Raw genomic sequence first — 22902 nt, 5'->3', positions numbered from 1 at the left:
ATTTACACCAAGCCTTCTGTTAAAGTCTCCACGGTGACTAGAACCAACCTAGATGCTTCAGATACTGAACTATCTAGTAGTGGCATTATGAAACAGAACCAAATGGATTAGGTAAGCAGTCTAAGCAAGCACAGAGTTTACAAAGCAGTTCAACAACCCAACCAAGCCAAAAACACAGATTTCCTAATGTTTAGTCCAAAGTTGATTTGCTGGACTTAGATTCCTAAATAAAAATATGGCTATACAGAAATTCTCCTACCTAGGACTTCTGCAGATGAATCGAGTGGGGAACAAGCACAAAAACCTAATATTGATTATTTGGTTTTATGTCAAAAGGAACAACAGAAGTTGGTAGTATTTTTAAGGACAGGAAGAAAATACACACGAGATCAATCTGCAGTTCTTGATAACCACCATATCCAGAATTTAAGGCCAGTAACCACATATGCAACAAGGGAATACACAATGACCATTCTGAGAGAGCAAATAAAAATAGGAATGATGAGTGGGATTCCCAATTCTAACTACGTTAAAAGGTGTAAGTACTCACATCTGAGACATGCTTCAGCCTATTGCCAGGCTAAATATAAGTCAGAACGGGAGTTCTGAGAACGAAGTGATGAGGAAAAGAAAGCTTAGACTTAATGGAGACACATGTATAATACAATATATAGCACATATAGCTGTTCATACAAACAAATATACATATCTAGTTTCTAAACATATAAATCAACAAGGAGAGATATAAAACAAAAACTGAACCTCAGACACCACATTTTGATTTATTTTATTCAGATGGAAAGAGTTTGGATAAGTACCTAATATGTACATTCATTCAGGGAATTCCAGGCTGTTGGGACTGATCAACAAATGTCTTATCTGTAGGAGCCCTAAATTCCTTGTGAGAAATGATAAGGGGGACTTTGGAACTGATGGTTCAGCCACCAAGACACTAAAATTATGACTTTCAAAAAGAAAAGCCAAAGGCTGCCTTAACTTGCAGGGGGATCTAGAGCTCAAGAGCAGGTGTGCTAGACTCTCAGAGGCACACAAGAAAATAAAAAATCGACAATACCTTAAGTCCGAGCATCTAGCCTTGAAGGACTAGTTTGATTCAGGGAGAAATGCTATCCAAATGACTCTAGGTGCTGCCACTCAAAGGCCCTCTGACCCAGGCCAGCTCCTACAGAATCGTTTTTTAAAATTCTTAAAAGGAGGGGAAGGAAGGGTTACAGAGGAGGGGAAGAGGGCAGCACTAGACTTAGCGGCCTGGGCACTGAAGAAGGACTAAAATAATTCAGTCTCTAGTGGAGAAACTTCTAACAAATGTGGTTATCAGAGCTACAGGCTGGGTGCTAGCAGTGGCAGGAGCTATGTGACTTAGCAGAGCAGGGACACCAGGGGAAGAGAAGGCAGGGCTCATGTGGAGGCTCAGAGAGAACACTGGCCAGTGGCTCCAGCCGAAACACTCCTGGAATTTGGAATTCTTACCTAAATCCTGATCGCCAAGCCTAGTGTGACTTGGTAAAGCAGGAGTGGCCACTGACATCTCCTCACACAAAATCAATGGACCTGGGGAAAGAACAAGGACTACCCCAACAGCTAAACCTGGAGGCATCTCCCTGATAATGACTTCCTGCGACTATGGGTTTAAAAAAAATCCAGCCTTAAACATGGTGACCCATGTTGGTGAAGAATGGATATGTGGTATAATGAAGTCCATGTAAGTCCAGGTATCCAGTCCCAGAAAAAGCCAGGGAAGAAGTGTGAAGTGATACTGCAAGCTCCAGATCTGTGCTCATCAATAGGCTTCAAACAACTTCATTTCCTCTCCATGCAAACAAGAAAAAAGGGCTTTTAAAATGGTGGCTTTCCTGCAACTGAGAAATATTTTAAAGAAAGTATAGTGAAGCCTGGCAACATCTATTTCTATTTACAAGAGTGCTTTTAATATTCAAGTCTAAGTAAGTAAACAGACAGTTGAGAGATTTGATATTTTGACTTACTTAGATCCTGCCAATTCAGAAAGTAAATACTCTTGAAAGCAAATGTTTAACTGAGAACTAAACCAAATAAAGTACGGTTGAGAATTTTTAAGTGGTTAATTGAAAAAGACCAAACATGACAGTCTGTAATTTTCATACAGACTGCTTCAAAATCGAACCTACGTCCAGTTCTGGGAATCAGCAAATCAATTAAAATCTCATCTGATCAACTTTATGTCCCTTAAGTACTGTTAAAATTTCCATACTCAAGTACAATCAATGATGTAATCAGCCTCACAACTTAAAGTTATTTGCATGAACTGCAGGAAATAACGGCTAACACAGTCCCTTTTGGACAACAGAAATAATTTTTTAGTTGGAAGAAATTTAATGGAGTTATAGTTCAGCTGCTGTTTAAAGCCTGAGGAATTAAAAGGTTGGGTTCACTCTATATTCAAGAAGACATCCATCTCAAAATCTTTTTTCATTTAAAACTAATTTGCAACTGCAATATGAATACTAACGCAAGTTAAAAAAAATTTTTTAAATGAGAATAAAAATCTAGATCTTATAGGAACTGTAACACTGTAACAATACGTTTAAAACTGGTCACTGAATGTAGCATTCATAAGTACACATTTTCTCATCTAGCAATTTTTTGGCTTAAGTTTCAGTTTAGGAAAAGTTCGGATGCAACATTTCATGGAGTGTTAAATATTTCTGTACTGGGCAAAACTACTGAACTTCATGGTCACTACCACACCGTCAGCTGTCTGTGAAACATCTATTTGGAGAGCAAGTTAACAGGTCTCTATGGCTCAAGTTCACTTAAAATACAGAACAAAAAAAGTCACCTTGACATAAATATAATTAAGAGATCAGCCGTGTGCTTCTCACGTTTTGGCTCTGAGACGTGGAGATGCCCGCCAACCTAAGACCTTCCGAGAGCGGTGCAGGGACCCGGACAGAACTTTCCCGGCCGCAGACCCCTTCTAGCGCACACCTGGCCTGGCGCGGCCGCGGGAGCCTCGGCGGTGCGCGCGGAACCCGCCCGAGGAGCTGTCAACGGCCGCGGAGCATCGGCAGCGCGCGCGCCCACAGCCCGGGCGATCCCGGGAGGCAGCGCCGGCCGCGGGGCTCGGGGGCCGAGGTCCCAAGGCGCCCTCGGTGCCCAGTCCGCCCCCTTGGTGCCCGCCGCGGCCTAGCGCCGCCCGCCTCACCTGTGCGGCCCCGGCGCCTCTCCCGCCGCCGGTCGCTCTCGTAGAAGCCCAGCGTCTCAGTGAGCTGAGGCGCCGGCGGGGGCCCCTGTCCGCCGCTGCTGCCCGGCTGCTCCGCCTCGCCGCGGCCGTCCCGCTGCGGGCCGTCCACGCCGCCACCGCTGCCTTCTCCTGGGGCGGCCGCGTCGCCAACGCCCGCCATGTTCCGAGCACAACAAACTGTCCCCGCCGCCTCCCTCCAGCCTCTGGCCCGGCCTCCGCCTCCGGCCGGCCCCCTCCCCGCCTCGCCCCGCCCCTCGCCGGAGCCCGGGCCGCCGCCGCCGCCGCCGCCGCCATCCGCGGCCCGCCGACTGGCGCGCACCATTGGCGTCAGCGATGCGTGTGAGGCAGCCGCCGCTGCTGCCGCCGCCGCCACAGCCGCCGCCATCTTCTTTTTGCCCTCGCCGTGGCGGGCGGCTGTTTCCCGCGCCGTGGCTGGCTCCGCCGGCCGGGGCACCGCGCCGGGCTCCATGCAGCCGGGCTGCGCGGTCGCGCAGAGCGGGCGCCTTCGGGGCTTGGGTCTGGGACCCGGCAGGAGCGGGCCGGGGATGGCAGCGGCGGGCGGCGGGTCGGCCGTGGAGCCCCGGGGAGGCTGCCGCCCAGGCCGCTGTCCGCAGTCTGCGAGGTGTCCGGCCGCACGCTCAGGGCCCCTTTTGCAGACTGGGTGCCCGGAGTGCGCCGGCGCCGCCCGCCAGGTCTTGGCACCGCTGGCGCGGGCGCGGCCGCGGCGGCGAGGGCCCGGCTCCAGATCCCCGACCCCCGCGAGCTCCGGCCCTGCGTGCCCGCTATTTTGGTTCCATCTCTTCTGCATATTTATGCTTGCCTGTCACATTCCCTGGCCTCTGAGTGTCCTTTGGCAGTTTCCAAAGCACTTGGGCTAGAAGGAGCTTGGGGAGCTTCACAACAGGTGGGGGCGCGCAGGGGAGGGGCCGCGGCCGGACCAGCAGAGCGCTTCAAGGGCTGGCGCTGGGACGGACTTTCCACACTGTCTTTAGGGACTGGGGTTAGCAGACAGCCCTTGGCCACCACTGTGTCCTTACTCTGTCGCTTTACTTGGGGTTGGACCTCCCCTTTCCAGCTCTGGCGTGTGACCCCGCACCGAGCGTGGTGTCAAGACCACCACCAGCTGGGGCCGTGGGAGCGAAGGTGCCCCAGGCTCGGGGAAGATGCGGACCTTTTACCCGCTCCGCAAGTGATTGTTGCGCGCTCTGGTGAGGGGACAGTGGTACCGCGATTTCCCATGTGTCAGCTTCGGGACTCAGATGTGCTTTTGTGTCTCTTTGATTAGCAAAAGCAAAACGAATTCCTCCCCGAACACTAAGCTTCCTGGAAACTTCCCTAGACCTAAACTTGAGAACCGCATATAAACGAACCTTGAGGGTTCTGTTGTCGGTAGCGGATTACCTGATTGCAAACTGAGCAAGTTTAAAACGGAGTGGGCTGCTTTGGGCTGCACAGCCGCCTGGCATTGTGACAGCTGAGCAGGAGGCAGAGGTGAGAGCCCAAGATGGACTAAAAATGCCCCAGCAGCTAGGAGCCCAGCCTCGTTGAAAGGAGGAACATTCGGTGCAGGTGTCGGAACCTTATCCTTTATGAAACGGGACAGCTCACAGGATTACATTTCTAAGCCAATCCTGTGATGATCCTCCATGAAATTCTCTATTTTCCTTGCATGTGGTCAAAACTGAGCCTCACTGGAACAATTGAAAACAAATATTCTCGACAAATCTTAAGAATCGTTTTGAAAATCAAAAGGTATGGAAAGTGTTGTGACTTCTTTCTAAGCTTTATTCAGCCCAAATTCTATTATTCTCTGATCTTTTATGGTGTAAAATCATACCCATTCCATTATGTATTGATTGCAAAGAGGGAAGTAGGCTTTTATTGCTATGTTTATGTCAGTTTCCATTTACTGTCTCACCACATTTATTGGGTTATTGCCTTTGCCTTTGACTCGACAGGAGCTGGAAGGGTAAGAATCCCAAATTCTGTTTCCTAAGGCAGCCAGTTGTCAGAATGGACTTTCTTCATTTTCTATTATGAGGCCTGAGGAAAGACATTCGGTTCCAAAGGCTGTGGCTATCCTTTTAAATAGAAGAGAGAGGGCCTGGCACGGTGGCTCACGCCTGTAATCCCAACACTTTGGGAGGCCGAAGCGGGCGAATCACGAGGTCAGGAGATCGAGACCAGCCTGGCCAACATAATGAAACTCCGTCTCTACTAAAATTACAAATAATTAGCCGGGCATATGGCGGGCGCCTGCCCACCTGTATTCCCAGCTACTGTAAGGCTGAGGCAGGAGAATCGCTTGAATCCGGGAGGCGGAGGTTGCAGTGAACCGCACCGAGATCGCGTCACTGGACTTCAGCCCGGGCGACAGAGTGAGACTCCATCTCAAAAAAAGAAAAAAAAAAAAAAAAAAAAAAAAAAAAAGGAAGCAGCCATGCCAAGGCTAGGTACTGACTAAAGCAGGAGGAACAAATTGGAAATGTGGGAATGCAGATGTGGGCAAGTTGAGGGTCTTGTAGCTTCTCTTCGGTTGAATCTTTTCACTGAAGCTGCTTTGTTATATCTGACATGTGAAACTGTACAATTTCAAACCTACATTGAAGTCAACATACAAAAAAGCATTTTAGAAACAACCATTAGTAAAAATACTTTTTTCAGCTATTCTTCCCTTGTATGGGTGTTGATAATCAGATAATCAAATAGCTTATTGCATATAGAAAATTGTTTTCTTTGAGTTAATTCAACGTGTTGCAACTTAGTTAGAATCCAGGAAAATAGTATTTTCCAATATGTATTTGGAATCTTCAAAGTATTAGGTTACAAATTACCTTAAAATAAGAAATATTTATGCAGCATAGAAGAACCAGCAGTTCTCCGAGGAGGATAAATAGCAGTCAAAATATCATAATGCACTTTATATCAGTTGTAAAAAGAAAAATACAGGCTTGGATTTATGGTATTACCATTAGAAAAACAATATGAGTATTTAAGAAACATAGCAACCTTAGCCATTAAATAGGCATCAAATAACATTCTGAATTAAGTTATAAGATTAAACGTAGATTTGGATGACAATGACAATATTGTCCATCATTGTCATCCAAATCCTGGTTTTATCTTATAACTGTTTTTAGGGGTAATTCTAGTGAATTGTCTCTATAAGATGTTTGAAATTAGTTCCATACACTTTTCCTGAATCAATTTAAATATTGATTTCACAAACAATAAGATGGTATGCTGTAGCATGTCTGCACTAAAAAGAAAAAAAAATACTCCACAGGTGGGGAGTAATTTCAGTAGAGGAAAGTGATGAATATTGGATGTGAGTTCAGAAACCAGAGATTGATAAAGTCTTGTGATTGCTATATGCATTATGAAGCTACTGTGTTTTGAAAATTGCAAAACAGTCATTTTTAAAGAACAAAAATTTGGTGAGTAGCATACGCAGATTTCAAACATAAATTGCATAACTTCATATTTCAGTAATTAAAGATTTAACAATTGGGATTTTGTGGCTACACAAAATATACTGAACCCATTACGTATAAGCCATGGATTCAAAGCTCCAGAAAGTTATCTTAATGAGGCATGTAAACTCTTTTTGTTTAATGTCCACACCAGATCATTATGGTCTGCCATTTCATGAAATAGCAAGACTTTTAAAATAAGTGATGTTTTTTAGTTTGTATTTCTATATTCTTTCCTACCAGGTATAGCACAGTGTAGTACAAGGGCCTACAGTTATAAGCCTTGGGAAAGATGCTGTTTTGGCCACATATTTCATCTGTGTGACCCTGGAAAGAGGGTCTCAGAGGGTCACTGTGGCCCTCAGTGTCTTTTCATTGGTAAGTGGGTCATCATCTCTTGTATAATGAGAGCTGAAAAAAATACCATTTTCCTTTTATTCTCCCTTCCTTTCATTTAGGCTGTAGTTTTCACTTTTTAACTACAAAGCAGTTTATCTCTTGATAACACTTCTAGTGTATTGTCCCTAAAATATTTTTGAAAGTAGTTCTATACACTTTTCCTGAGTAATAAAAACATCACATATTTGCTAACTTGAAAGAATCCTGAGTCAGGAAATGGCCTGGATTCTCTCTGACCTTCAACTAAAGTCTTTGACCAAAGGAGCACAGGTGACCCCTCTCTGCTTCATTTTCTGACTTACAGAGTATTGGACTCAATGACCGATCCTCCTCCCTTCTAGCTCCAAAATACTGGGCTAAACTCCATGCAACTCCCTTCTGGATAAAAATAGTAGACAGGCATGCACTATCAACATTTGTAGAAAAATATGAAATGCTTACAGTCACTTTGTAATTGAGTCTAAGGTTTGAATGCATAGAGTTTAAATGCAATAATTGTGTTGATAACAACAAAGACATGTAAGTTTTTATGTACCTTTATGTTCTGTGCATTAGTCCTTCATTTCTGGGCATGAGGAGAAGTGATGGTTTCTCAGTGACTTTCCAGAACTCTAAGGCTGTGTTTCTCACACCAGGCCTCAGGGTTTCTACATTTTGAACAAGTTTCCAATATTGTACCCGTGCACACCTCAGTCTAAGAACTCTGCTGTAAGGTGACATTAAACAGCACCTGAAGTTATATTTGAGATGATTACTCAGTAATCATTGTACAGTTGATTTTCATAATATGGATTCAAACACTGAATAGAGCACAGTTTTAATTAAATCTGTATTTCTCAGTTGAAACTTTATTTTAGCATTACATGACTTCTATTTCATGAATCATAAATGTCATGTGTCTTCACAAACTGTAGTTCTGAATTTAATTCATTCACCATTTTGTCATCAGAAAGAAGAGTTGATGTTTTTGAAAGATCTAAACAGCTTTGCAGCTGATATTCTAAAGAAATAAAATATACTGCTGAATGCAGAACAAGCCTTTGCACTAAATTAATGTGAGTTTGAATTTCTGAGTTTCAGTAATAATAATTTCTGTCTTTGGCAATCATTTTTGGACTGATGCGCATTATGTTTTATTCTTTTTGGACTTTATTCCATGGATTTCTAAAGGACATCAATTCGCTTTATTTCTGGAAGATGTAACACAAATTAAGTAATGTGCCTTTGATTCTAATGTACCTGTTACACCTTAACTAAAGCATGAGCAACATTTTTAAAAGGATTTCTTTGACATTAGAATATATGACAGAAACCATCGTAAATAGGACTTTTTGAAAACTACTTTGCCGAAAGGGGTGTTTTGTAAAGGGTATTATGTTCTGAAGACCTAAAGATGGGTTCTGTTTATGTAATAAAAGTGTATGAACCGATATAATTTCATGGCTTATTGGCTTATAGGGCCTTTTATTCATGATCAGTTATAAAATGTATTTTGTGCTGGACTTTAAATTTCTGGAAAATTTCAAAATACTGATGAAAGGGCCCCTGGTAATGACTCAGCAGGCTTTCCATTCCAGATTTATCTCTTTGAGAAAAAAGAACAGTGTTTCTCATTATCACCATGAAAATAAATAGACGCTGTTTCAAACCATGTTAATCATTTAGTCGGTTAATTAGCAATAATCATTTTGCAGAATAAATTCAGACCTTCCAGTAATGTGTTGATAACTGTCAAAAATCCTTTTTTCTAAATCTAGCTGGCAAAGGCTTTCATTTTGGAATTCAGGAAGCAGGGGAGATTTTATTTACCACCCAGTTCCTGTTGCTAGTCCTTTTGAATTTTGCCTTTCAGAGTTTTTTTTTTTTTTTTTTTTTTTTTATTCTTTTTGTTATTCCCCAGTGGCAAGTTATTTATTGCTTCTTTTGGCCACTTATCAAATAGCAGTTGGTAATCAGGAGATTTTATGTGGTATTTAGGATAGTTTTTTGCTTTTTTCTAGTGTTTCTAGTTGAACTATGATGGATTAAGGGTAACTGAGTAATTTTTCTCTTGACATCGATGCCCTTTAAGCTCTTTTGGGCTGTGATCCTGCTCTTGTTATTAGCTTTCATTCTGTTCATTAATCAGTGTTTTCATTCTGGCAGTTTTTCCTTTTCTTTCTCCTTCTTGTTTCTGAGATTAAAAAGTGAAGCAGTCTTTTACAAGGATCTATTGTTTGTTATCTTTTAGGCAAACCCAAATATTTATTTCTCTCTTTTGCCTTCATACCCAAATTTATTGCAAATGCATGATAAACTTTCGGATTCTCAAAAATCTTCTCAGGGTTTCTGCTTTCCAGGTTTTAGAAATTAGATTATCTGATTTCAAGGCCTTAGATTTTCAAATTGCCCTTTTGTATGCATCTATTCTATTCGCTTTTCTTTTCAGTTCTAAGTCTATGTTTATGTGTAAAATGCTTCTCTTGTTTCTGACATTTTCCAATTTAGTATCAATTTCTAATAATGAACCACTTTTACCTGCTTGTCTTCCATGTGGATGCTTAATAAATACTATAACTTAGGTACACAGTTTCATGGAGGAGAAAAGAATGTGGTTAATTTTTTGAAATAGCAATAAGAAGAAAACGTATTGTAGCTTTAGCAAGCATTATTTTCTTGTGACAGTTTTATCCTCCTAATTATACTTTGCCTAAGCTGGTACTAACGTTAATTCACGTTCTCCTAAGCATATGCCCACTCTTGACAGATATACACTGGGGTTGCAAATTTGGCATGTATAATTTACACATAAATATTCGATTGCTAAGAAAACTGAGACTAAATCAGATGCTGGTCATTGTCATTTTTTAAATTACACTCTGACCTTTCATCCGTCTACTTAGCGGTGTAATAACACAATTGTCTTAATATAAATAATTCATTTCTAGTGCTGCAACCCATTTTTAAATATTCAATTTTAATATTTATTATAGTTCTGATATTTGTTATCTGAAATGTTTGGCTAGATATTCTTTTTCTGAATAGTACTTAGTTTCATGTAATTTGATTTTATTTTTACTAGCTGGATAAACACACAGTTTCTACTTTATCTTAATGCATCCAACAAAATCAGTCTTGTATTAAGTAATTAAGGTCCAAAAATCAGTTGGTTCCACTGACTTTGGGCAATGCAATGTCCACTCCAAATCTGTAATTTGTTTCCCTCTGATATTTTGATAGTGTTCCACAGAGGATGCCTAATTGGTGTGATTAGCTTTCTTCACTGGTGTTTTATGGACAGTATAACTGGCTTCTCCCTTGAAAGCAAATAGTTTTCTTTATGTTGGGAGTATTTTTTAAAAATAGCTTATCAGCAAAGGTTTTTCTTCTGAGTGTGTTTTTTTAAGCTAAATCTTTTAGAAAGGCAGCAACCGTTAATCCTTCAGGGACATATATAAACACACAGGTGGATTTGCCCATGCGAGTATTTGTTTTTAGCTAATGGATAGTTTTCTCAAAACAATCTGTTCTTTTGCCTGTGTGCACCAAAGTGGGTGAAATATTTGGGACTACACCATAAAAAGTAATCTTGAATGATGGCAGTAGGCTATAAAAGTTCATCATGCAGAGAGTAGCAGAATATAATGGAGAAAGCTATAAACTTAGAATCAGGAGGCCTGCCACTTATTAGTTGTGGAACGTGGATGTGCTCTGGGCCATTATTACCTAATTTATGTAGCAGAAGGTGGGCTAGATTGTCTCAAAGTCTCCTTTCAGCTCTAGAGTCACGTGATTTTTTAGGTGCCTCTTTGGTTATTTGAGGCTAGCATTAAATGCTGACATTCATTTGTAATAATATCCTTCTGGTGAGCTCAGGTACCCTACTGTAAATGATAATGTTTATCTGAAATTGCTTACCTTCAAATAGCAGTCTTTAGTATTTCTTATTCAGCATACATTTGTTGACCAGATTTTATGTGCCCGGTACTGGGAAAAAGCCTTAGAGTAACAAAGGTAAATAAGATGAATTTCCCACCCACGAGTAATTACATTGCTATACAGTAAGTACCACAATGGAAGACCATATGAAGTACCATGGTAGTTCAGAGGAGAGATTAATTAATTTGGCTTTGGGATGACCAGGTCAGCTTAGAAGGAAATGGCATTTAGATGGATCTGGAAAGATTTGTTTGCCAGATGGAAAACAGGGCTGAGGGTGGCAACTGAACGGCCTGACAGGTGGGCGCTAGAGCACGGGCAGAATGAGATTTCCAAGGCTAAATAGTAGACCATGAATGGGGCTGGGATAGAGCATTTTGACTTAAGGAGAGTGGGGAAGAATGGCCTGGAAGTGAAATGAGGAATTAGGGCATTTGTAGGTTGCCAACACTTCCTCTTGGCCATCTCCACGTGTTGAAGAGTAATTCTGGTTTTTTGTTTGTTTGTTTGTTTGTTTTTAATCTGGTGTATATTGGGATATGCTTGCATTTCTACAAAATTTTCACAAGAATAATTGGAACAATAATCTGTTTATTGAACATTTACTATGCATTAAGTCTTACTCTCAATGTCCAAGTCCAGGATCTAGTTAAGACATTTTACCATCTTTTTTTTTTTCCTGAAAAGTTGTTTCAGCAGAACATTCATAGAATAAACTTAAAAAAAATTTTTTTTTGTTTTGTTTGGCTATAAGACAATAAATCATTCATTAAGGATTAACATTTTTTGACAGCAACTCACAGATACATTTTAATGATAGGCAATGTATTCACATATAAAATAATCATATTTAGCCTCAGAACCTCAAATCAAATCATTTCAGTCTATTGAAAGGATGAAATGGGATGTCAATGGCTTGGAAGCAGTCTTTTGTAAACTTTAAAGTTCTAGATTATTGTCAGTAAGTATAAATACCAGGAAGAAGACATTATGTATTCAATTTTGTGTCTGAGTCTCAGCCTAATCCCCCAGTAGTTATGGAGTAGGGTAAGAACTGTATGTCAATTTGGAATCAGACTCTCTGTTTTGAGCCATTTAATTTAGACACATTATTTTAATGTAAGCGCTTTTGCTTTTTCTTTGGCAGTCAGTGTGCAATTTTAATTAGCACTTGGAACCCGGAAGAATACAATGATGAGCACAAGGCATGAAGAAATACGTTCATAATGGCCTGCCTGAGGTCTCTGGCAGCACCCAAGAAAGACGCTTTTGGTATAATGCTCAATGCTTCTGAGAAATCATCCTTGCTGATGATTTATACTCTTGTACATTTAATTATTTTAGAGTTTCAAAATATTGGCATTAGCAGCTTTGTCATCTATACTACACTCAAGGAATATTAATTTCCTAAACTTACTCTGATGCAGTAACTGAGGTGTAAGAAAGCAACTTATTTTCTACATCTGCCCAGGACTCTCTTCCCAACTTTGCCAGTCAAGCTCTTCCACATCCTTTAAGCCCCAGCTCTAATATTCTCCCTCACAGTCTTTTTAACTTCCCATGGTCATTCTTTTCAATATACACCCATGGTTCATGCATCTTAGCGTCTTAGTGTGCACGCCACACTGTGTTGTAACTATTTTTTAATGCATTACTCCCCCTGTCAGCTCTCGATCCCATATTTGTAGGAACTGTGTCCGTATGTGTATTTTGGTTGCATCTAGTTGAAAGACAGAGCATGGTAGAATAGAAATAACATGCACCTTATAAACTAATATAGGTTGAATCCAAACTGCTCCTTACTTGCTGTGGGGACTGGGGCAAGTTACTTCTTTGAGCTTTTTTAAAACAACAATAGTAATACCTGCTATGCAGGATTGTTGTGAAGATTAAAGAAGCTCCATTCATTGGTTCAACAAATATATGGAGAAGTCTTATTACATGTCAGTAATTACAAGTGTAACTGTACTTGGTGTTAAGAATATAAAGGTGAGTAAGTCATGACTTTGTCCTAAGAACTTTACAATGTGGTAGTAGAGAAAGACTAGGAGATAGTTGCAACATAATTCTCAAAGGATGAGTAAGAATTCACTAGCATGGGAGTTATAGGGTTTAGGTTGAAAGCAGCAGGATTTGAAGTAGAAGGAGAACTGTATGCAATGCCTGTAAACCAGGGAGGGGATGGGAAGTCTAAGGCACAGAGGGAGATGTAATGTAGCTGTGATGGTGGGGTTAGGCTGCAGATATAAATATTACAAGGGGCCTTGCAAGCTAGGCACAGGGCAGAGGGAACCTGTAAAGAGTAGATGATTAGATTTGCATTTTAGGAAGATCTCTTTCCTTGCTGGCATGTGGAATGGTTTGAGGGAGTCAAGAGAATCAGTATGACCAGTGAAGAGGCTGTAGCACAAAAGTGTTAATGGCCTCAACAGCAGGAGTTACGGTGGAAATGGGGTGGAGAGAATACGTTGAGAGATAATTAGGAGCCAGAAAAGGCAGGATGTGATACAGTGTACAGGTGGGGGAAAAGTGCGTAAGGAAGACAGAGGAAATTTCAGGGGAAATGTACAGAATTTTGACTTGGGGATGATGGTGCTATTCTCAGAGATAGGAAATGCAAGAGAAGCAGTTTAGGGTATAGGTAGGGAATGGAAAGTGACTCCAGTGTGGAAATTGTGGAATTTGAAGTGCCTATAGGGAGTGCAGGACATTTTGACATCATCATTTTGAGCTCTTGTATGTTTTGACCTTGCTGGGTATTTTTTGTTCTTGAATATAAATGTTGACATCAAGATGATATCAACACTGATGAATTTTGTGGTAAAGATTTATTCCAGGGTTAACTTCATTAAGCTAGTTTAATTTCTTGACCTATTTCCTGTATGGCAAATTTAATCTTTTCCCATTTGTTCCCTCCTGTATTTTTATTTTACTAGCACTGTTTCCATGAGGACAAAATCTTTCTTGTGTACATTTTACAATGAATAATTGATTTATCAACTTCTTTATCATCATCTTTGTCAAATTTTTACAGATATAACTTTTTCATGGTAAATGTCATTTTAGCTCTACTATTTTTACCATGTCAAATTTTGTACATCTACTTTTTTGATTTTTCATTAATTTGTGAGCAATAATAATTTTTTACCATTTTCTGTTTTTGATATTTTCAGTTGTATTTTACCTTTTTTTGTAACCAGCGAGTTTCATGAGACAATTTTTTCAACTGTAAATATTACTGAAGATCTGTGATTCTCAAGTCAGCTTTTCATCTATAACAAATTTTGCTGTGTATCATTTTGGCCCTTGTCTGTTTCATTTTGGTCCTTAAAACCAAAACTGCCTCAGAATCTGAATGACATTCTTCTGCCTATGGAAGAGCCAATGAGAAAAGTCCAGAACATAGGTACGTGTATATAGGTATGCTGATTTGGAGAGAAGTCTAGGATGAAACGTAGATTTGTAAGCATTTGCATCTGGGTATGAGGGCAAGAGAATGGATGACATCTTACCAGAGGGTATGTAGCATAAGAGAAGGGCACCCCAGAAAACTAGGAGAAGGAATCCAGGAAGGAGTGGTAGAAGGCAGGGAGAAACCCACAAGATGGCATTCTTGTGGAAGACAAGAAAGAGGAAGTGGTCAACAATGTTGGATGCTGCCAAGAGGATGCATACTGAAATGTGTGGATTTTGCAACAGTAACATCACCCTGTCATCACTGAAGGCAGCCTCATGAATGGAGAAAGATCTGCAGCTGGGTATACAGAAGAGGAGCAAGAAGGAAGCGAAGATGTGGAGACAATTACAAGGACAACACTGGGCTGCAAGAAGAAAAATTTGCTTATTGATTCACTGGTTTGTTTCCTTTTAATACGAGAGAGACTTAAGCATGGTTAGGTGCTGATGGGTTGGAGAGGAGAGGATGAATGTACAGGAGAGTTGGAACAGGATCCCCAAGAAGAGCATTAAGATCCCAGTCCTTTCCTGGGGTAGAATTTAGCATTGCTGCCTAAATCTTCATATCTAATGATTCCTCTGCAGCCGTGTGCCCAAGACAGAACCATCCTCAATCTGGCCATCCATTTGGGCTTTTACTTTGAGTTCCCAATTAAACCCCTAATTCCTTCCTGGGCCCAGAACTTTCTCCAGAGCTGCTATCACTTGCTTATCACCTCTCAGTCAAGGGGATCTTACTGCCCTTAACCCCACAATACTATCGCTTGCCGTGACCCTTGAATATTACTGCTTTTGAGAAAGTCTTGCTACCACGTGTTGGCCACAACATCAGATAAGCTTTGATACTCTTGCTCTCCAGCTGTGAACTGGGTCTTACCCCATCTACTAGATCCACCACTCACAGATTAGATGAAACAGAACACTCTGTTATGACCCTGACCATTCTCTGTTCTTCCCATTTGTCCGGAGACTGAATAAATTATGGCAAAACTTTTGTTGCCTTATGAATAATAGAGCGGCAGCCAACGCACACATCCTTCTTCTCTCCATCCACGGAGGGCTCATCTAACCATCCCCTGGTGTCTTCACTGCATGTTTGTTGGGCACTTCCTAGCACCAGGCACTGTGATAAGAAATGGAGGTTAAGCCATGAAGAAACATGGCTCCAGCCCTTAGGGAGCTCCCGGTCCTGCAGGTGAGTTAATCCTTGTTGCGATACTGTGTACTAGATGGGCAAAGTGAAGAACCAGTTAGCCTAGGTAAGCAGAAACTGGTAGATTACCCTATTTTTTTTTTTTTTTTTGTAGAATCTAAACAATCTCATGAGTTCAGCTGAACATATGAAATACACTCTTCTTATCCTCATGTAATCGTTTCCCCTGCCAGTCTACACAGCTCGCAAGGGTAAGTCTGTTTTATGAGTTGGATAGGTTCCAGGACTGCAATTTATCTTAAAGAAAACCCATCTGCTTATGTAGCAGCCAAAATCAGTTACTAAATCTCCAAGACATTGAAAAAAATGGCGTTTTCTTCAAATCCCTTTATATTTTTAGCTAGCATCCCCTTGCACCCTGACCCTGTTCTGACCTTTTTGTTGGTTGGTTGGTTGGTTGGTTGCTTTTGCCTTCAGGACAAAGTGCAGGACAGTTTTGTGTCTGTTCTTGAATCAAGTGTATTTGTTTGATCTCTGTGGAATTTAGTTCTGAGCGTATGAATGAAATAAAGGTAAACTGAGAGGTCATAATCTGTATCTTTCTCTGAGAAGTTCTCCAAGGCTCTACCTTTGCTTGCTTTGCTGTTTCTTGATTCCTTGGTTGTGCTGCTGTCTCTGGGTTCCAGCACTGACACCCCATGTGGGTAGGGTACTGTGAGGGACAGCACAGGTCTGAGAGAGAGAGCCTGGGAAAAGCTGGAGATGCCCTGTTCTTGTTTTCCTGCACCGGGCCTCTATACCCCTTGAGGTCAAAGCATGTCCCATTAGGTTGAGAATAAGTCAGAGATATTGGACATAAGTGTCTTCCTAAAAATTAAAATGTGCAGTAAACACTACGTTAAAATTATCTGTTAACCACTTTAATATTAACTTTGAACTCTACATTATGGCAGGCTGTTGGGAAAATTAAAGGTTTCCCAGCACTCTCTTTCTCTCTCTGACATTGTGTCCATCAGTTCCTGTTCTTGTCCCTTGCAAGGAATGGGTGGGACTCCACAGGTCCCTGACTGCATAGTTTTTTCAAATCCAGTGGGTCTTTCTCTGTTTCCCTTCAGGCTCCCTTGCTTGGATCACAGATGTGTGGAAGGCTGCCTATGATGCCCTCTGCATAGAGTGTTGCAGCCACTTGCCCATTCCTGGCACAAGTCTTCCCCTCCCTGCAGGAATGGTGCTCAGGACCCCAGTGGCTGCTTTCTTCCTCTTTCTCCCCCACTTCCCTAGGGCGGGAGGTGAGAGGAGTGGTGAATGTTAGACAGATCGGCTTTCATTTTGTATCCTCCACATCTGCTCCCTGAGGCAGTGAACACAGGTGCCTACCTGCTTAGATAGGGGACAGAGGAGCAGGGAGCGAAAGGATGAACTCTTGTGGAATCAAAATTGCACAGCTTTGTATCTTAAAATAGTGCCCTGACACACAAACAAAAGCTCTCCTAAATTACTAGGACTGTTTAAAAAAAAAAAGTCTAACTTATTTAAAAAGCCACTATTAGCTAATGACAAAGATCTCTGGCAAGATTGAGAGAGAAGGCTTTTCAGACAGAGGTGGTGGTCTGGAGAGGCAGTGTCTTGTCTGTGCTGCTTCTTACTTTGCGTTCTCTTGTCACTTTCTCTTGGCCACACTCTTCTTGACATTGTCTCCCCTTCTCTATCCAATCCTTGTCTTTTTTCTGCTACTGTTCTCCACTCCCATTTTACACTCATCTTTGGCAGGCCATCTAGAGGATTGAGTGGGCACGAAGGTCCATAAACCATGGTTAGGCCTTGGTTTGACTTCTGTCTGCAGATTTGCTTTTGTAAAATATATCCTCTCAATGTCTACTTGAGATGGGCTTATTCCTTTTTAAAATTTCACATTTTGAATATATATAACACATAATTCCAAAGTCAACATTATATAGTTATAGGCAACATAATATAGTTATACTCAGGTGATATGGTTTGGCTGCATGTCCCCACCCAAATGTCATCTTGTCACTCCCATAATTCCCACGTGTTGTGGAAGGGACCCAGTGGGAGATAACTGAATCGTGGGTATGGGTCTTTCCTATGCTGTTCTCATGATGGTGAGTGGATCTCACAAGATCTGATGGTTTTATAAAACGGGAGTTTCTCTGCACAAACGCCTTTTTTTTTTTTGCCTGCCACCATCCACGTAAGATGTGACTTGCTCCTCCTTGCCTTCTGCCATGATTGTGAGGCCTCCCTAGGCATGTGGAACTGTAAGTCCAATTAAATCTTTTTCTTTTATGAATTGCCCAGTCTTGGGTATGTCTTTATCAGCAGTGTGAAAATGGACGAATACACCAGGATACTCTTACTTCAAGCCTTGAGTCCTGTACCCTGTTTGCCTCAGTTGGCTGCAAATTTTTGTTTCTAGTTTATTCTTCCAGTATTTCTTTTTTCAAATATAAGCATCTATATATGTCTTGATTATATTATATTATATTATATTTATGCTTTGATATATTGACTTTGATTAATATTAAATATAAGCATATATATGCTTATATTAACATGTGTTAACTTGGATTTATATATATGCTTATATTTGCAAAAACATGTATGGTTTTATTTGAAAAATATGTATGCTTATATTTACAAAAAGAAATACTGGAAGAATTGCATATACATATATATAAAAGTGGTATACTACTTACCTTGATTTGCACCTTAATTTTTGCACCTAACAATTTCTCTTGGAGATCACTCCATATTAGTACATGAGGCTTTTTCTTATTTTTCTTCTTCAAAGCTGAATGTACAGCATTTTGGGGACATATCATAGTTTATAGATCCCCATCAGATAGTTGGATTGTTTTCAATCTTCTGCTATTATAAATAATGACACAATGAATAGTCTTTTGCATCTATCAATGATACAAGTTTACTGGTACTATGATTAAAATGCTTTTGTTATCAGTAGCTTTATTAGGCTTTTTAAAAATTTAACATTGATTGCAAACACTCCTTGGCGGATATTGTATAAAAAATAGCATCTATAAATAATCAGTCAGAATGCTGGATTTGTGCCCTTACAATATATGAAGAACCTGATATATTTTCACAGTTGCATCCAGCCAATAAAACAGCCTGGTACCAACCTACCAGGATGTGGACACATCTCCAAAGCCTAACTAGTCTTACCCAGCTATATTCCCTATCTATCCTCAAATGAATGAAAATTCCCTGTCTGTATTCTTTAGTAATCAGACTTATTCCTCTCTACAATTTATTACTCCTCAATTATGTGTTGAAACTGTTCGGATTAGCCTTTCCCAATGTAACCACACAAAAGCCTACTCTGCCTATACCCATTCTTAATTCTATAATCCAAATAGATTTTCCTGAACTAGCTCTTTTGCAATCCTATATCCAACAGCAAACTCTTCTTTTTATCTAAATTCAAGAATTAGAAGTCTGCTTACCCCCTTCTTCTTAAGGAAACTGAGGGGAATAGAACTGACAGCCTCAAATTTTAGCATTACCCATAAAAGAAATGGGACTCTATTTCCAATGTACCACAATTTTGTGCAAGTATTGACCCAAATTGAATGACCATTTTGGAATAAAGTGACTCCGAATGTTCAGAGACAACCCTCTCTGCAATGAAACCATTAATCTTGGCTCATTTGTCCATAAAATATCTTCTTGTAAGAGAAATTCATGCAGTGCTAAGCTTCTCACTACATGCAGTTTTGGGTTTCACTCATTTGTCAGAGCATTGATTCCTTCCATTGATACTTCTGAATTAGAAAAGTCTGTTATAAATGTTCCCAGGACTTTAGAAAAAGCTTTAATGACATTGCCACTTTTGTCTTGGCTTTACAAATGAATTCTCTCCAGCCTTGCTTCATTAGTTTTGCAAAATAGAGAAGTTCTGTATACTCTAACCACTCACTAGGGTGGTGCATGTGCTGTTAGTGTTGAAAAATGTAGCTTCTATGTTAATAAATCAGAAATTGTTGCCCCAAATCTAAAAGATCTTAAAAGAAGAGACACAGGTTTTTCATCGCGTAGGTGATGCTACACCTACTGATTTGTTTAGTTGATTACATCGTAGCTCCTGGGAATCTCTGCTCTGGGAGATTTTTGAGTCCTTGGCGATTATTCTCTTTAGAGTCATTGTATTTACCTTCCTAGTGCATGGTGTCCTATCAGGGGTTTTAAATGCTGTCCAGCAGCTACTCACATATCAAGTGATTGCCATCAGGATCAGACAACTTAAGGAGCTCAACCACCTGACCAGTGATGGCTACAGAGGTGCTGATAACAGTGACACTACCACCCTTCCTTCCAGTGCAACTATGGACGATGATAATGTCTCTGTGACTCTGTCCCAGTGACTACGTCAACTCCCTCAATGGTGATAACCAAGACGAATGCTATACCGTTTAATCACAGTCTCAGCTTGCTGAGAGGATAAAGAGGATAACCAAAAAGGGGGCAGTTATTAAAACAAATTAAAATGGAGACTAGACCTGAAAATCCCTCAGCAGACAAGTGAGTTAGGCCTTGAAAATAACCTTAACCTTTTTAAAATTGCAAACGTAAGCAAAACTTAACTTGGGTCATTACATGTAAATGCTTATATCAGAGGAAAACAAAACTTAAGCTCAATCAATCAGAAGCAGCCAACTAACTTATATAACTAGAGACTTTCTAGTGGGACAAACCAAATAAGGAAATTAAATATTCACAATCAATCAAATATTTTATTTTTAATTTTAAGAGACAAGGTCTCACTCTGTTGCTCAGGATGGAATGCAGTGGCATGAGCATAGCTCAATGCAACCTCAACCTCCTGGGCTCAGGTGATCCTCCAGCCTCAGCTCCTAAGTAGCTAGGATTAAAGTTGTGTGTCACCATACCTGGCTAATTTTCCTTTTTTTTTGGTAGAAAAGGGAGCTGAAAGGGGGACAAAATAGGGAGTCTCACTATGTTGTGCAGGCTAGTCTCAAACTTTTGGCCTTAAGTGTTCCCCTTGTCTCGACATCTTCAGGTGCTTATTTCTGCATTTACTCTATAAAAGCCAGTTCCTTGTGACTCTTTATGGAGCTCCAAACCTCTTTTGGTTTGGTGCTTCCCAACTCTTGAACTGTTGTTTGCTCAGACAAACTCTTTAAGATTTGTATTGTGCCTCAGTTTTCCTTTTAACACTTTCTTTTAACAAAAACAAGTAGGGGTGAGGGCAGAAGGACAGAAGAGAGAGTCAGCGAGAGAGGTGGGGGTGGTGGGGGGAGAAGGAAGATGCCTGATTTTTAAAAAGATAATCTTTTGAACACGAACTTTCCTTTTGTTTTTTGAGACAGGGTCTCACTCTGTCACCAAAGCTGGAGTGCAGTGGCATGATCATGGCTGACTGCAGCCTTGATCTCCCATGCTCAAGTGATCCTCCCACCTCAGCCACCTGAGTAGCTGGGAACACGGACACACATTATCATGTCAGGCTAATTTCTTATGTTTTGTAGAGATGGATCTCCCTACATTGCCCAGACTGGCCTTAAACTCCTGTGTTCAAGTGATCCTCCTGCCTTGGCCTCCCAAATGAGATTACAGGTGTGAGCCACTGCACCCTGCCCAAGAACATTTTTGAAAGAAGACCTGGATACTTTAGGGAACTAGCTGACATTCTAAAGTGTTCTCTATTCCCTGTGGCTTTTGTGCCTTGTGAGAGGACTCTGAGAACTCCCAAATCCATTCCACAGCTATTGAATTAATGGGAGAACCTGATCAGTTTGAATGTCTGGTTTTGTCTTGGGAGGTGGGGCTGAGTGTCTTACACTTAGGCAGGATAGATTCTCCAGACATGCCTCTCCATCATAGTCTATTAATTTTTACTGATTTCTTTAACAAGAGGTAAAGCTCTCATTTAATATCAGGCCTATCTGGGAAGAGAGAATTTGCTGACATTAATGTGTGAATGGCATCTGTACTGGACACTGTCTTAAGAACAGACCCTGATTGAGCAAAGGAGAGAGAGCATATGTGATGATACCAAGTTATGGAAGATGGGCATATCAGTCAGGATTCTTTAGAGGGACAGAACTAATAGCAGATATATATAGGAGCTTGTGAAATATTAACTAACACAATCACAAAGGTCCCACAATAGGCCGTCTGCAAGCTGAGGAGCAGAGAGCCAGTCTGAGTCCCAACACTGAAGAACTTGGAGTTTGATGTTCAAGGGCAGGATGCATCCAAGAGAAGAAAGATGTAGGCTGTGGGGTTAAGCCAGTCTAGACTTTTCACATTTTTTCTTCCTGCTTTATATTCTAGCCATGGTGGCAGCTGATTAGATGGAGCCCAGCTAGGTTAAGGGTGGGTCTGCCTTCCCCAGTCCATTGACTCAAATGTTAATCTCCTTTGGCAACACCCTCACAGACACACCCAGGATCAATAATTTGCATCCTTCAATCCAATCAAGGTAACAATCAGGATTAACCATCACAGTGGGAGAGGATATCTTAAGATAAGGCTGGGAGTAAGACAAACATTTCAGACACTTACCAGAATGTCTCCCAATCTCTGCAAACTTAGCATGCCTCAAACGTTGGTATTCTTTTCACCCCTGAAGCTGCTGTTCCATCTCTTCTTAATTCTAATTCCCTTCTCCTGGGTCACTGAAACTGGAAACCTCAGTTCTTTTTATTTATCTCTTTGCCTCACCTATATTCACCCTCAAAATGTCATTTATCTTGTCCCCTGTTTTCTATTTTAGTCATTACTGCCCTAGAATAGTCCCTCATCATTAGGGGGACAGAAAAGTGTGCAGACTCAGGAGCCAGACCCCCCTTGGTTTAATTAATTGCCCTGTACTTACTAGCTTTGACTCTCTGGGCAACTTACTTAACCTTCTGTGCCTCAGTTTCCTCATGTCATTTGAGATGCCAAAGAGTATTTGTCACATGCAGTCAGAGTGAGGATAAAATGCTAGGAATAGTGCCTGGCCACGTAATAAATATATAATGAGCACTAGGTATCATTTCAAAAGACTACTAACTGGTTTTGCTGCCTTCTTATCTCACTAATCTATTCCCCAGAGAGTGGGCAGATTGGTTTTAACAATGCACATGAACAAAGCACTTCCTGCTGGAAAAATGTCCATGATCCTCTGGACCTTCTCAAGTGGGTTTCATGCTGTCTTCCCAGCCTCATCTACTGCCACACCCTGGCAGGTCTTCTGTGCTCGCCTGGTCCTG

At 41.0% G+C, this 22902-nt stretch overlaps 2 protein-coding genes and 1 long non-coding RNA gene across 6 annotated transcripts in view; 2 read left to right on the top strand and 1 right to left on the bottom strand.

Moving 5' to 3' along the window:
- Positions 1 to 3494, bottom strand: part of TAPT1 (transmembrane anterior posterior transformation 1) — a 65742-nt gene extending 62248 nt beyond the window's left edge. For 2 of the 4 annotated variants that reach the window (XR_002521959.2, XM_003898511.4), the window contains exon 1: positions 3206 to 3494. Coding sequence is in view for 1 of the 4 variants with exons in the window: in XM_003898511.4 (XP_003898560.1) it covers positions 3206 to 3404 (199 nt within the window). In the remaining 3 variants the exon portion in view is untranslated. Of the gene's footprint in view, positions 1 to 2839; positions 3115 to 3205 lie in introns of those variants that run through there. The other 2 variants (XM_003898512.3, XM_009206567.4) reach the window with 2 other exon arrangements.
- Positions 3403 to 5447, top strand: LOC110740445 (translation initiation factor IF-2-like). Its single transcript, XM_031664829.1, has 2 exons — positions 3403 to 3555; positions 3588 to 5447. The coding sequence occupies exons 1-2, from the start codon at positions 3403 to 3405 to the stop codon at positions 4527 to 4529; spliced, it is 1095 nt and encodes a 364-aa protein (XP_031520689.1). The 3' UTR covers positions 4530 to 5447.
- A 209-nt stretch (positions 5448 to 5656) lies between these two features.
- Positions 5657 to 22902, top strand: part of LOC110740427 — a 39588-nt gene continuing 22342 nt past the window's right edge. The window contains exons 1-2 of the long non-coding RNA XR_002521960.2: positions 5657 to 15685; positions 15798 to 15894. This is a non-coding gene — a long non-coding RNA (uncharacterized LOC110740427). The remainder of the gene's footprint in view (positions 15686 to 15797; positions 15895 to 22902) is intronic.

Source organism: Papio anubis, chromosome 3, assembly GCF_008728515.1.
Source record: "Papio anubis isolate 15944 chromosome 3, Panubis1.0, whole genome shotgun sequence".
In the NCBI taxonomy this organism is placed as follows: domain Eukaryota; kingdom Metazoa; phylum Chordata; class Mammalia; order Primates; family Cercopithecidae; genus Papio; species Papio anubis.
The sequence above is the reverse complement of the archived record's forward strand: the minus strand, read 5'-3'. Positions and strand labels throughout refer to the sequence as shown.

What these genes read in the sequence shown, in the direction of transcription:
- LOC110740445 (XM_031664829.1), top strand. Translation starts at nt 3,403, where the DNA reads ATGTTCCGAGCACAACAAACTGTCCCCGCCGCCTCCCTCCAGCCTCTG. An exon ending in CATCCGCGGCCCGCCGACTG is followed by an intron (nt 3,556 to 3,587) that starts GCGCGCACCATT and finishes CGATGCGTGTGA; the next exon opens with GGCAGCCGCCGCTGCTGCCG.